Source organism: Melozone crissalis, unplaced genomic scaffold (genome assembly GCF_028551555.1).
Source record: "Melozone crissalis strain CALT ecotype California unplaced genomic scaffold, PUWL_Pcris_2 ptg000018l_1, whole genome shotgun sequence".
Classification (NCBI taxonomy): domain Eukaryota; kingdom Metazoa; phylum Chordata; class Aves; order Passeriformes; family Passerellidae; genus Melozone; species Melozone crissalis.
Genome location: NW_026535796.1, coordinates 6,398,265 through 6,412,309, shown reverse-complemented (window position 1 = coordinate 6,412,309; position 14,045 = coordinate 6,398,265). Strand labels below are relative to the sequence as shown.

General features: G+C 39.5%; 1 protein-coding gene across 7 annotated transcripts in view; it reads left to right on the top strand.

The window, feature by feature from the left end:
- The window catches only part of TUB (TUB bipartite transcription factor), a 132,945-nt gene that overhangs the window by 100,381 nt on the left and 18,519 nt on the right, over window positions 1-14,045 (top strand). For 3 of the 7 annotated variants that reach the window (XM_054275644.1, XM_054275641.1, XM_054275643.1), the window contains exon 4: window positions 8,477-8,614. The exons of 2 other annotated variants lie outside the window; for them this stretch is intronic. In XM_054275644.1, the coding sequence (XP_054131619.1) occupies window positions 8,477-8,614 (138 nt within the window). The remainder of the gene's footprint in view (window positions 1-8,476; window positions 8,615-14,045) is intronic. 2 more of the 7 variants (XM_054275645.1, XM_054275642.1) reach the window with 1 other exon arrangement.

Sequence of the window (14,045 nt, the reverse complement as noted above, 5' to 3'; positions counted from 1 at the left end):
TAGTAAATGCTACAGAAAGAGCACTTCTTTCCACCTATCATCCTGCTCTACTCTCTCTTTTAGCTTGCACTGGTTCTGTGTAGCACAAAAGTACTTGTTGATTTCAACAAATAATTGGGTGCCTGTGTGGAGATATCTCTATGGTACTTTGAGCAAAGTAGGTCAGAGATAGCATCTCAGCAATTCTCAGATGCTGGGAAATTCTCCTTCATACACTGCCACTGCTTATTCTGATGCCATTAACTGTGCTGGGAAATTCTCCTTCATGCACTGCCATTGCTTATTGTGATGCCATTAACTGTGCTGGGAAATTCTCCTTCATGCACTGCCATTGCTTATTCTGATGCCATTATCTGTGCTGCAATGGTTCCCTCATGGGCAACTCTACTCTGCAGTAAAAACTCATTTAATTCCAGAATAATTATCAGAGCTTGGAGTAGAAAGTCAGTAATTCTTGTTCTGGAATAGAGCATCAGCCTGGTGAGCTACTTGTGGGTAGGTAGAGTAGAACACCCTATTTTGCTAGTTAAGCTAACTGTGGATTGCCAGAAATGCCATAATTTTTTTTCTTAGATGACTTAAAGGCAGAGAAATGACACATTGGTAGGACAAAATGGTATTTATGTTCCTTGCCAAGAGTGCTAGCAATTTCTCTGGGTACCATGAGTCTTTTAAGGAGATGTGTGCTCTTCCAGTGAGGAGGTGGCTCTGCAGAATCCACCATGCACGAGTCTCCACACAGAACATTTCTTCTCATCTGTCCCATATTTCACCTACAGATAAAAGTCTTCAGCTATTGTACCTTGTAAATGACTTGAATGTAGTGTATATTTTTTAAACCTTTTTGTTGTTGGCATAATGCCTAATTAACTAATAACAACAAAAGTTCCCTGCAGGAACTGAGATGAATTAGGCTGAAAAGACCAACATGAGATAAAATCTCCTTGGCACTCAGGTCTATAAGGGATTGGTTTGATCTGGAGTCCCAGCCAGTGGTCACACAGTCATCAGCACCTGCAGGTCAGGTAGGTAGAGTTAGGCCCCACATTTATCTGCCTGCCTTTTCAAGCAGTAGGTATCGTTCCACTGACTTCCATGATGTTGTTCTATGGCTCTATTTACAATAAATCTTCTCTCTCTCAGTACCAAATGCAGCTCAATTGCTATTTCATCATTATAAACAGTCACGTAAGAACCGATAACAACTTTTTGTATTGCTATTAAATTTAAATTCTAAATAAAAGACAACAAAGGCATTCATTCACCAGAAGAAATTTAATCCTTCTTTGTAGGAGAGATCACTTACATTGTCTTCTCCTCATGTGTTCTGGTTTATTTTCAATTCAGTGTCCTTCATAAGGACATATTGCTTCATGTTTGTTTAAAGTTTTTTTTTTTAAATTTTACTTGCTGTTCTGAAATATGTCACAGTTACATCTGCTTTCTTGTTTTCATGTATTTCTACTCAGTTTTGTGAAGTTTGTTGAAAACCTGAACAAACATTTTAGCCTCATTTGACATTGCAAAATTCTGCTACAAATACAGTTCTTTTCAATCTGGATTGCAAATACTGAGCATTCCTGGAGCCAAATAACATGCAGAGATACACTAATTACTGCAACAATTTAATTACATTATTTAATTACATTTAATGCAAATGCTGAAAGCCCATTTTTACAGAGATTTTACTTCTGTGAAAATGGTGAATTTCCACTTGGGAGTGATTTTTCTTTTCACAGCACCGAGGAAGGCAGAGATTTGACTGAGTGCCAGATATGCTTTCATTAATATTGCCATACTTTGTTGCAGCTGTGGTGTTTTTATATAAGACTTGAAATTAAAAATGTTTTCAATTAGATACTCTCAGAGTAATTTCCATTGCAACTTCCAGTTTAGTGATTTAGATTAACCATGTGTAAAAAGGCAGAATGATTTTTTTTTACTTTTCTCCTCTGGCATTTGGCAGCACATCTAGGTGTAATGGCTGTGTGGTGTGTTAAACAGACCTCTGATGACAATTCATAGCTTTGGTTGTTAAATTTGACGTGTCATTCTGCTATTTACCATGAATGATGAGAGAGAGTTTTTTGATGAGCATCCTTAGCTGTCAGCTTTAAAAGATGACATCAGTTAAGTATTAATTTAAAAAATCATATATTTGCCTGTTCATCAGAAGAGTGTCTCTCCATCCCTGTTTTCCACTGACCTTGGAATGAGCAGGTATTAGTTTATTTTTTGAAGATAGCAAGGAATGTTCTTTGCAAAGGGCTGTTAATATTGAGAGATCAGGCAGCACTCCAAACATCATGTGGGCAAAACACTTAACTTCCAATAAGCAGATATTCTGAAATCTTTATTTCAGCAGCAGTCTCTTCACCCTAATCTTTAAAGCATCTGTTTGATTTGTCAGCAGTTCTTACTGCACCAGTGCACTTCCAAAATAAACAAACTAACCCAGCAGCAAGGAGCAGAGGGCAGTGGGTAGCGAGTGTTCCACAGGTCTTTTTGTGGTTTTTGGTATTGAACTCTTTGAGAAGAAAGTTTAGAGGAAATGGCCTGAGAAACTCCCTTCTCTTTCCTTTAATGTCCCACTTGTAGTGTATTTACTTTCAGTTACTAGTGGATATTTAGCTGTTTTCTGTCCTGGGCAGCATCTCAGGAGCCAGGAGGGAGGGTGCCCCCAGCACAGGAACTGCCCTGGCAGGCAGAGCCCCATCCCAAAGGCTGCAGACAGGGCAGGCAGAGCTGCCAGCAGCATTCCCTGCAGCCCCAGACATGGAGAGGGATTGGCCAGGGCCCTGCAGGGCACCAGGCAGGGTGGGAAAGAGATGCTGCAGTGCACACATCTCCGTGGGGCTGGTGAGCTGCCTGCAGTGCCAGGATGCTCCCAGGAGTCAGGCTGGGAAGCAGCACCTCCAGCACAGCCCTGGGCTCAGCTGGAACAAAGCCCATGGGCAGGGTGTGGGTGGAACCCCCCAGGGAGGCTGGTCGGGGCAATTAAAGCCTAGTCGTGCCCTCAGGGCTCCAGCATCACAAAGTAATTATGTAATTTATCACTGTCTTTCATCTTCCTGGCATGGGTTTTCCATAGATCATTTTAGCTTTCCTTATTAGTTGTCTGCTTTCCCAAAGTCTAGTTCATTGCTATCAACTCTCCATTTCACATGCTGCCTTTGCCTTCCCCCTCCCAGGATTAGGCAGCAGGTATGTGGGGATTTAGAAGAATTTTTTATTTAATTCCTTCCCTCATTCTCTCTGAGGAACTCTTAGACCAATGAGCTTTTAATAATGTCCTTAAGCAGCACCAAGTTCCCAAATACATTGATTCCTTTATTGGAGCACTAAAAAACCCATCCCATTGCACTTCTGAGCATTTTCAGCTTTGCAGCATCAGTCTGATCATCACATCACTGTTGGAGGCATAAACTGCAAGGAGCCTTAGGGAATTTACTGTCAATAAGGTTTTGGGCATCTGGAATCTGACTGTAAGTTATTAGCTGAAGGAGTAATGCCTTTGATTGTAAGCATTTTGAGGCAGGAGTCAAATCTTTGCATGTGATTAACCAGTAACTAACACACCAAAGTCCTTGTCCTTATTCAGATTCTTGTATTTAACTATTTGTGTGGTCTAGGTAAAACTAATAGAAATATTTAATAGCACTGTAAATGGGTTTGCCCATCTTCAGAATATTTCTGATGGACTCTAGTGTCTTTTAAATGATTGTAGAAATTCTTGACCAGTGCAGAATCTAAGTTGATTAAATAAACTAAGAATGAACAACAGCCCAAATAAGCAGCTAGAATGACTAAGGCTAGAACTTCACAAAGAAAAGCAACAAGCCATTCTTACAGTGAAACACAAGAGCTTCTCGGGCAACAGTAAGAAAAAGACATCCAATTCCCATTGAGTTGTCAAGGTACACCCTGACTGAACTGTAGTTCATCTTTCTTTGCATGGTACTTGTTCTGGTTTTCACTTTTATTGTTGAGAGGATGTTGGTAAATAGAATGAATATTTGCCTTATACTTGCCTCACATACCTCATTGTCTGGTTCAGCCTCTTTCTACTTAAAGTGTTTTCCAGACAGACTGCACAATTTTAGAATTGTTTTTTCTTTTTGTGATTTTTCATTTACTTCATTCTTTGCATAGTGTACTGTTCAAAAGCACCCTTTTTTTTTAGCACATGGCATTTTTATGTGATAGAGGTTGGTAAGTTATGATTCATAGATTTTTTTTTCCTTCTCTAAGATCATAAGAGTGTACAAGCACTCATATCAAGAAATATGGTCATACAAATGGCAAAAAGAAATCTGCATTTTCATTCATGCTGCTTTGAAACTTATTTCCTGTGTGAACTTCTCATCATAAAGGCCAGATGGAAAGACATGTTTTACATTTTTATCCACTCATATAAATATGTGTGGGTAATTTACAGAGCTGAAAAAGAACTTGGGTTGTCTGCATCATAGTTTACTCACATGCTTACAAACTGCATCCTTTTGTCTGGCTGTGCATTGTAGCTTTATCCCTGTAACCTGGAGTGTTGTCTATCACAGAACTGGTTCATGGAAAGGTTTCTTTTTTCCCTTTTTCTGAATTAGGACATTGGTGGTTCAAGGCAAAGCTGGGACACTGCCCTTGTCTGCCTTGAAAAAGCGCTTCCATACTCACCTGTATTATGTTAACAGACTGTTTGTTCCTCTGTCTTTTCATCTCAGATCCTGAATTAATATTGCAATCTGTGCTCCCTTCTGTCTCCTGAAAAATACTTTTTTAATACTCTATTGAGGTTAGTAGTCAGTACTTGATTTAATGAACATGGATGAATAATACTGAAATTAAAGTCACATAGTTGTTTTATTTGTAAGCATGGCATTTATCTCAAAACCATTTCTTTTACAATTTACTAAGTTCACACTAGAGTTAAATACCAGGTCTGAGAGTCCAGTGGATTTTTCTGTTTGGAATGCTGACTCACTACAGTACTTGCTCCTCCATTTTTTCTTGTCTGAATGCAAATTCTATTACAAACAAATAATTCTTATGGAAAAGGAAGATCTCTGGGTTTTTTTAAGTGAAGATGTTAATAATCTGGGGTGGGCATATGAAGTATCAGGATAGATTTTCAAATCTAGTCTCTCCTACTGTTTCAGATAACGTCAGTAGGGATTTTTAAAACTGCCTAAATGGGTGGCTGTACTGAAATTAAAGCATTTTTGAGTGACAATCTCTGAAATTTCATCCCCATATAGCTGCATTTAAGGTTCTTAATTTATTTATCCTCTGGTGCTGCCTATCACTGTTTTTAACTTTTTGATGTCCAGCAAAGGATGTAATCATATGGTTGTATCAATGAATATTATTTAGGGAGCCAGTTTATCTCCTTTTCCTTATTCAGGCTTTCTTGCAGGGAGCTGGAAATTGTTTTATGGGCTATCTAGAGCCAGTGGAGAACGTAGGCTAGAGTTAACCTCAAGGTTTCCATCCTGCTGAGAAGGGAAATTGTTGTCAGTCTGTTAGATAATGATCCAAAGATGCAGCAGAGGGCAGAGGGGAGGACATTTGATCCCCTGACAATGTGGCTGTGGATAAACACTGCTCTCTGACTTGCTTCATCTCCACAAAGGCAGCCTGGAAGGAATGCTGCTTGGAGAAGTTCAAAGCTGCACATGCTAATGACCAGCTGCAGAGTGAGTACACAGCCCTTGGAAATGGTCCTTCTTCCAGCTCTCCAGGGCAGGAGAGAGCACTGGAAACAGAAAACAGGATTTTTCACTTTGCTCCACATCCAAGCCTGCTGGACCAGCTGAGCAGGGGAGGCTCACAGAACTGTCCCTTTGGGTTTGCAGGCTGCAAGGATCCAAATCCTGGCTGGCCTGTTGACAGGAGCTTGCTGAAATGCAAGGCTGTGCCCTGAACTGAATTTGTACAGAAAGCAAACTTTGGTATCTTCACTTTTGGTATCTGCAGACAACACCAGAAAACACATGAGTGAGTGTGTGAGCCTTAGCTGAGGTCTGCTATTTGCCAAATAGCTAAAAGCTAAGAATGAGGTGGTTTTGTGGTGGGGATGGCATGCTGGGATTACATTTGGATTTATTATAGAGGTAGTACTTTAAATGTAATGGTAATGCTCAGAAATGTATCCTTTGGAAACAGGACATTCTGTGCCAATTCCTTTCATGAGCCCAGGCACAGTATCATTACCTTTATGATTTGAATCTTATTTTGCAGCCTCCATTACTTGTGTCTGAAAGGCCCATTTACCACAGACAGCAGCCAAGGTCTCAGAATGGCTCCTGGGCTGAAATCCTGCTCTCTGCCTCACAGAGTAAAGCAATGGAAATATTCTTTTCTCTGTCCTTTGGAGCTCCCTCACTGAACTTACAATCAGATGCCTCTTGTTTGAAGTTTTGAGGCAAAAGTAACTCAAAAAACATCATGGCTTTACTGGTAAAATGAAAGAATGGCTGGCAAGGTAGAGAAGATAAGTCATGAACTTTGCAATTAATAATGTCAGAAAACTTCATCCTTTGCTAATTGATAATTGCTTTGGACCAAGTAAATGGTGCTTCTTTTGAGTGAATGAATACATCCAGATTTAAAATGATTTAGAGAACTGCCTGGCCATTTAATATAGGTCATTTGTAAAGTACTGAATTTAATTATAACATGGATTACCATCTTCCAAACAATTAAAAGAACACAGCTTAGTTTTTAGAGAGAGACTGAGGTAAAAATATAGCATAAATGCTGGGTTGGCAAATCACCCCTGTTTAAAGACTGTGGGGAGCTGACTCTGGTTCCCTGCACAGTCTGAGGCTGCCATGCCCATGGAGGTAGGACCCAGTGAACTGTGTCTTTCATGTGCCATTTTCCCTGTGCACTCACTCCTTTGATTCTGCCCTACTCATTTCCACTGCTCCTTTCCACTCAGCAGAGGGATTGCAGTCCTCTGATTAGTGTTGGACAAAGGCAGACATGAAAAATTGGGTGGTGACAGGCTGTTTCTTTGGACTTCAAGTCTCTGCTGTAATAATTTAATGTATATTCTCTGTGGAAGGGAGCCCTTCCTCTGCACAATGAGAGAAGGAGCGTGTGTTTGAGTGCCTCAGGTGCCTGCTGTGTTGTGAATGCAATGCTACTCATAACAGATTGCTGTGCTGGGGAGGGTAGCAGCGGGTTTGGGAGCTGCAGTCTACACAGACATGACTAAATCTGTTTCATCTTTCTCCTCTGAGAATCTCCCTGGCGTTTCTATTTCTGTTCGTGCGCTTGAAGGATTTGCTGAAGAGGAAAGTTGCTTCACAGACCAGAAGCTTAGGGAGAATTTTCCCCTTCAGAGAGAGAAAAGTGTCAGTCCACACGTCATTGAGAATCATTTAGTCTTTGGGGAGTTTAAGAAGTTTGTCTGGATGTTTAAAAAGTAATTTTAGGGGAACCAGTTCCTTCCCATAATGGTCCTTAGTGGACTTTTTTAATCCTTTCAAAGAAAGTATTTTAGTTTGGGGAAAATAAAAGGGTGGGAAACCATGGCCACCACATAAAGCCAATGGGCTTAGCACTTAGCAGTGACCAGCAACCCCCAAAAACTCTTGGTGCCCACTTAAAGTATGGGGTGTGAGGTTTGTGAAGTTTCTTTATGCCTTTCAGGAAGGCAATTGTGATATTTATCTAACTTCAAGGTTTGGTCTAGCCAGAGGAAAGAGTTATGGTGTGTGTTGCTTTCAGAGACTCAAATATTACCCTCAAAGTGTGTCATGCTTTTAGGAAAATGATAAAGCCTCCTTTTACTTTGAAAACAAGGAGCACTGCATGAATTATGGTGACACAATTTATGCCATGCATGTTTTGTAGAGAGTCCTTCCAAGGAATTAATTAATTTGTGTATGCTACAAAGTAGGAAGAGTTTTTAAATTCAGCTTGGGTATAGTTTCACCATAAAATGCATGGCCAATCCACTCATCATGCTGTGTTACAGGACTGTGCAAGATGTGCTTTGAAAGTAACCTTCACATGATTCCCTGTTAGAGAGTTGGGATGTAGCTTTAAGCATGGATGCTACAAAGTCAAAATAAAATTTTTCTGCCTTCGTGCTGCAACTGTTGATGATCATTCTGGCAGAGCTTGACTGTGAGGAAAAATGCTTCCTACAGTAGCTCAGTAACACAATAATATTCTGATGTCACTTCTGGACTGGAAGTTAGGAGCTGATATATTATTGTGAGGAAGAAAAATGTAAGGGAATATATCTAAGCTAACTTAACACTTTCAGATTTTTACTGTAGCTTTGCAAATTCTGGTTTACTTGACTCTCCTCACTGCATGAATTGTCTGAAATACCAAACTCTGCTATGTTTGCTTTCTCTTTTATGCCTTTGCAAAGTTCTCAATTCATTCTCTCGTCTCTCTCTGTTTCTCTCTTCTCTCTCTGTTTATTTTCTTTTTTGCTGGGGTACCTGAATCTCTGAAGCAGTGCAGGAGGCTGAACAGGAAGATGTAAAGGTGGTAGTGGACGCCCAAGCTCCGAAACCAACTAAAAAAGCCAAGGCAGCAGCTGCGAGCTGTCAGAGTAGCAGCACCAGAAAGGAGAAAAAAGGGAAGCACAAAGGTTAGCTGCATGCAGCTGCATGTCAGACGTTAAATTCTTTATTTTGCTGTCCATTCTCTCTCTTGTTTTTTGCATAATTTATTTGAAAATCTGAAAATTGTCTAAAAATAATTTAATGAAATTTTTCTGAGGTTGGAAAGTGTATGTGACTTGGTCGTGTCTGGGCACATACAGCCTTGGAGTCAAAAAATTTGTAAATGGAGTCTTTTCCAGAGGAGAGTGTTCAAATTGCAGAGGAGGAAGAAAGTTCTGAAGGAAAGATGATGGTGTTTTTCTGCAGTGGTAAAAAGAAGAGAATCATCTTATAAGAGTGTGCTTTTTTAGATGAGCTGAAACTAATCTTGTTTGGAGAAGCAGTCTTAAATTGCAGCTGCTTCTGTCCAGACTCTGAGTGAGGTTTAAACTATACAAATTAGAGTTTAAGGGGACATTTTGAAAATCAGTTCAACAAAACTGAGATAACATCCTCAAAGGGATTTTTCAAGTTATTACTTCAGTGTTACTTTGTCCCACCTGGCTGACAAATGGGAAGTGTTGGTGTGAAAAATTTTCTGCAATGACTTTGTGTACGATGAGGTAGACGAAAAAAATGCACTATTGGTAATGACAAAAGGGTAGGTAGAAATGACATTGCCACTCTTAGATTTACAATTTGAGTTAGGTGCAAGAAGTAATGAGCTACTTTATTGGTAATTAAATATATATATATGTGTGTTTACACACACAGAAAAAGAGAGGCTGTTGTACCACATACAGTTACTTTTTATGTGGTACTGAATGACTAATGAAATGAAATAATTTTCCAATAAATTGCAGTTCTTGAATAACGCCACTGTAACACTGTCCTGCCTGGGCTGTACTGTATTCCTGTCTTGTGCATGTCCAACAGTTTCTCCACTGTTGCTTCAGTGAGAAAGTAGTGTATATCCTTGACAAGTCTCTGTAAAGATAGCAGTGACTAATAAGGTTAATTATTGAGGTCAATGTATTGGGGCTTATCTGTAGGGATTTTGCAGGACTTGAGCCTACCTTAGTCAAATCCTTTGCGTATTGCAGCGTAATTCTTGAGATCAGAATCTTCAACATCTCTCTGTAGCTCTGACTGCAAGGGAAGCTCCAGGTTATACAGGCTTTAGAGCCTGGCCCTGAGCTAAAGGCTGTTCATGTATTTGAGAAAAGATGCTGTGTGTCAAAGGTAAAATTAACTCAGTGTAAAAATTATTGGCAAAATAAATGAACAGAAAGCGAACGTTTCCCAGTTTAATGTAAAAAGTAATGACATTCCAGCGTGGTAATACAAATGCCAAGTTTTATTTTGAGGTACATCTTGCTAAAGAGTAAAAATTCTTTTGCTGGTTTAAAAGAAAACCTGAAAGGGAGCATTATGTGAGCCAATACTTAAATCATGGTTATGGCATAGCCTTGAGGCTCTGTTTTATCTCATATAATACCTCTTTTGACATGCCTGTGTCTGTACTGTGTTCAGAACCGAAGATATTGTGCTGCACAGTTCTTTTATTATCCCACAGCAGGTAACGCCTAGTATTTTTCTCACATGCCAGTTATAATTTTACTCATCTTCTCAAAAGTCCCCCAAGCAGGCAAACGTTAGCCTATGTTAATAAAAGCAAGTTGTGTCAGTGAAAGTGAAGTCACCTTGTGTAGACTGAGAACTTTGGCATGCTGACACTGCTCCTTGTGTTGGGAACTAATATTTTTAGCCCAACAAACCTCAGCCTCTGCTGCAATTGTTACTGCTCATCCTGCTCTGCTATGGGAGCTTTTCCCTGGCCTTCAACATTTGCCCATCAGTTCCAAGTTTTCAGAGAGTGGAGGTGTTATTCATCAATTATATGTCAATTATAGCAAAGAAAATGCTGAGTATCTCCTCTCCTGAAGTTCATGTTGATGATTAGAAGCAAACAAAAGCCAGACAAAGTACATTCAGAGCTTACACATAGCTCCTCATCCACCTCATCTACTTTTTCTGCACGCTGGGATTTAGCTGTTCATTCATGTATAATTTTACCCTTGGAATAATATCTGGTTTACCTTTGACAGTGTTGTAAACTTGGGAGGGTTTATCCAGTCTTCCATCCTTATCGAAGGTGCAAAATATTTTTTATTGGATGTAAAAGTAAAACCAAATGCATCCTTAAAATTCCAGAGGGATTTTGCTGATAAATCCACTACAGACATAGCTAATTTTGAATTTAGGAATGAAGAAAATGCAAGTGGTAACAGAACCCTATAGTAGAATTTGTATTAATTTTCAGTTACTTTTAAAAATAGATGTGAATATTAAGGAAAGATTTTTTATAACAGTGTTGAATGGATTTGCTAATAACTTCAGATCTGACTATAAAAATGGATGAAGGGGAAGTGGTTTTATGCCATGTTTTAGCACAAGGGATTTTGTTGGGGGAGTTCATTGGTAATTAGAGTAAATCTTGGGAAATTTTAGATTGTGCTTTTAGCTTTGCCATCACTTCAGGTTTGTCTCCACTCTGAGTGTAACCTTTGTATGTCCTGTAAATGAGCAGGATGAATGCTGAGGGGTAAGTGCACTTAACCTGCTAAAATAGCATTTTAGAGGTTTTTGTTAGTATTTAGCTATAGTGGGCCTTCCCTTTCTAAGCATAGCCCAGCTCTTTGTGTTTAAAGATAAAAGAGCACTTAGAGCAGATCCTATGAATAAGAAGCTAATTCAGAGCAAAAATTGTTGAATTATACATGAGTAGCTGTTGAAGCTGTAGTGTAATGAGTGCACTCTGGTTTTAGATGTGTAATGCTTTTTTAAGTGGCTTGAAGAGTGATGAAGCTGTGATCAGAACAATGTGCTGAAGACAAACGTGAGAGAAATATCAGGTTTAATGAGGTTACACTGGCAGAGGAAAAGGAATGTAGCTAACTGCTCATGTCAGTGCACTTTGTAATTCTCTGATGGGTAACATGGTATTCAGCAATTTTTTCTAAATCTGTGATTATTACTGGTATTTCTTAATGGCAGTATGCACTGTGCACTGTGCCTATTTTTAAAAAGAACCATAATTTTTGTGGGACAGAGCCTGGAACTGCAGTAAATTGATGACATTTTGTAGTAGCTTAGCTCATTAAACTGGTATTTCTGAAAGCTTCAGTCTCACAGTTTATTGCTTGGCAAAATATTCAGTATTGGAAAAAAAACCCCAGATGTAACAAATGCATATGTAAAATGGTTGTCTTTCAAATGGAGATGGTGGATCAAATTTTAGTTTGATTTGTGGCAGATTGGGGTGATTCAGGATGACAGTGAACCCAGTGTACAGCATCACTGGGTGGTTCAACAGAAAAATCATGCAAATTAGTGAAAATATTTGCATCAGGAACCTATGAAAAGTATGCACCCTACAAAAATTACAAAACCAGAGCATGTTTAGCTATCAAAGATCTTGATGAGTCTTTAAAAAAGGAGATTCATGAAAGTATTACAGGTACATAGTGGTGTCATTGCTTTGTTTGGAAAGGTTTACAAAGAAGTTAATAAATATACAGAATAAAGTGAATTTTTTGGCTGTGTGCTGTGAATGGGGCAAATCAGGAAGAAAAAATGGAACTTTAAAAAACCCCAGAAAAGCATGAGAAGCCAGGAGTCAATACAAAGTGAAATCTGATATGAAAATTCAGGACTCATTCTGTGAAAAGTTATTGGTGGTTGGTTGGGTTTGGTTTTTCTTCCCAAAACTCTTGCACTTAGACTATTAAGTACATTCTAAGAAAATTCTAGGAGATTCTGCTCTGAACTGCCATGGACAACATAAATGAAGATTTCTTTCTCATCAGCAAGACCAGAAACTGGATGTGTTTAAAATACCAAAATAAACAATAATTTCACAGCAATTTTACCTTCAATGTAAATGGTACATTGTGTATTTCCTGCTGACTTTCTGGGAGCCAGGAAGCTGAGGAGCAGCTCTGACACACAGAGCTTTTCCTGCCAGGGTGGCTATTCCATGTTTTGATTTGGTTGGCTTCTCCCATGTTTCCTCTCTCTCTTTCACGCCTGTCTGAGTGTTTTGATTTGTGCATCCTGTCCCCTTTTCCTATGTAACAAGCAGCTACATTAACACTGGCTGGCTCAGAAAGCAGCAGCAGTTGTTGGGAAGGAGCATCATTTCTCACTGCAGCACTTCCTTTCTGATGGGGGGAGGGAAGCTCATGTAAAGTAGATTTATCTCAGCTTCTCTGGGCACTAAATAAAAAGGGTAGGAGGAGAAACAAGTGAATTCCTGTAATTTCTAGATCTGACAAACCTTTCAGGCTGTGCTTTGGCAACACATAAATTTAATTGTGAAGAAGTAATTTTGACCTTCTAAGGGTAAAGATTTATGAATGTATGGTTCCTGGTTACTGTTTTAGATTGCATCAAAGTAAGTATGGAGCTTAGTGCTCAAGTATTTGCTTTTATTGTCCTGATTTGGTGCTAGCAATAGTCCAGTGGGGGTTTGGACTAAATCACCTCTAGATATCTTTCAAAAAAGAATTTCTGTTTACTCCCTTTCCCTCTGAACAAACCCCTTTGTAATTTTGCAGTTGCTTGAACCCCTGTCAGTGGATGCACAGCCCCTAGGAGAACAGGAATATAATGGGAAGTGGCTTAGAAAGTATTGACAGCAGGGTTTGCTTTAAGCCAGTTTCTCTAAAGGGTGGAAACTATTTGTTCTGGTGTCAGATCTCCCTGGGATTCCCTGTCCTTGACCTCAGGGCAGGCCATCCTTTGAAGGGCTGTGCTGCCATCCCCCAGCTGGAGGGAGAGCTGCTCTGCAGAGGTCTTGGATAGCATTTGCACCCACAGCCTTGGGATGTGGATGTGACTCCTTTGTCAGAGCAGTAACTGAGCTCAGTAAATGTGTGTTCTCTTCCAGAGGCCTCTGCCTGACCTTGGTCCATTCTCCAGGTCTGAACTGCAAAGGGCAGATCATTTTATTAATCATATTCTTAGTCTGTGAGCTTCATCCATCAAACTTGTGCCTTAAATGCTCTATGAAAAGAGAACAAGAACTTCCCTGTCCTGCAGCTCCTCATTTTTAAAGCAGGGACAGAATTACTTGTTTGCTATGTTCCTTCCCTGATACATAATCATTTTTCCATCCAAGAGTTTAGATTACCAGCTTTTAACAGATTGGTGCTGCCTATTTATAAATATTGTCTAGAAGATTTAGGTCTAAGAGAACACAGGCATTGATGAATAGTAGTTTGCAGGCTATAAATGCTGGCAATGTTCTTTTATTGATGCTTTTCTTTTTTTCCCCAGTATTGCTTTGTTTTCATTTCTGGTACCTCTGGTTTCCATCTAAGACATGATCATGCTAAAGTGTACCAAAAGGCCTTTTCTGAAGGGACTGGTATTCTGAGGGTTGTTCCAATCTTCTTTCCTCTCTGCCCTCCTTCA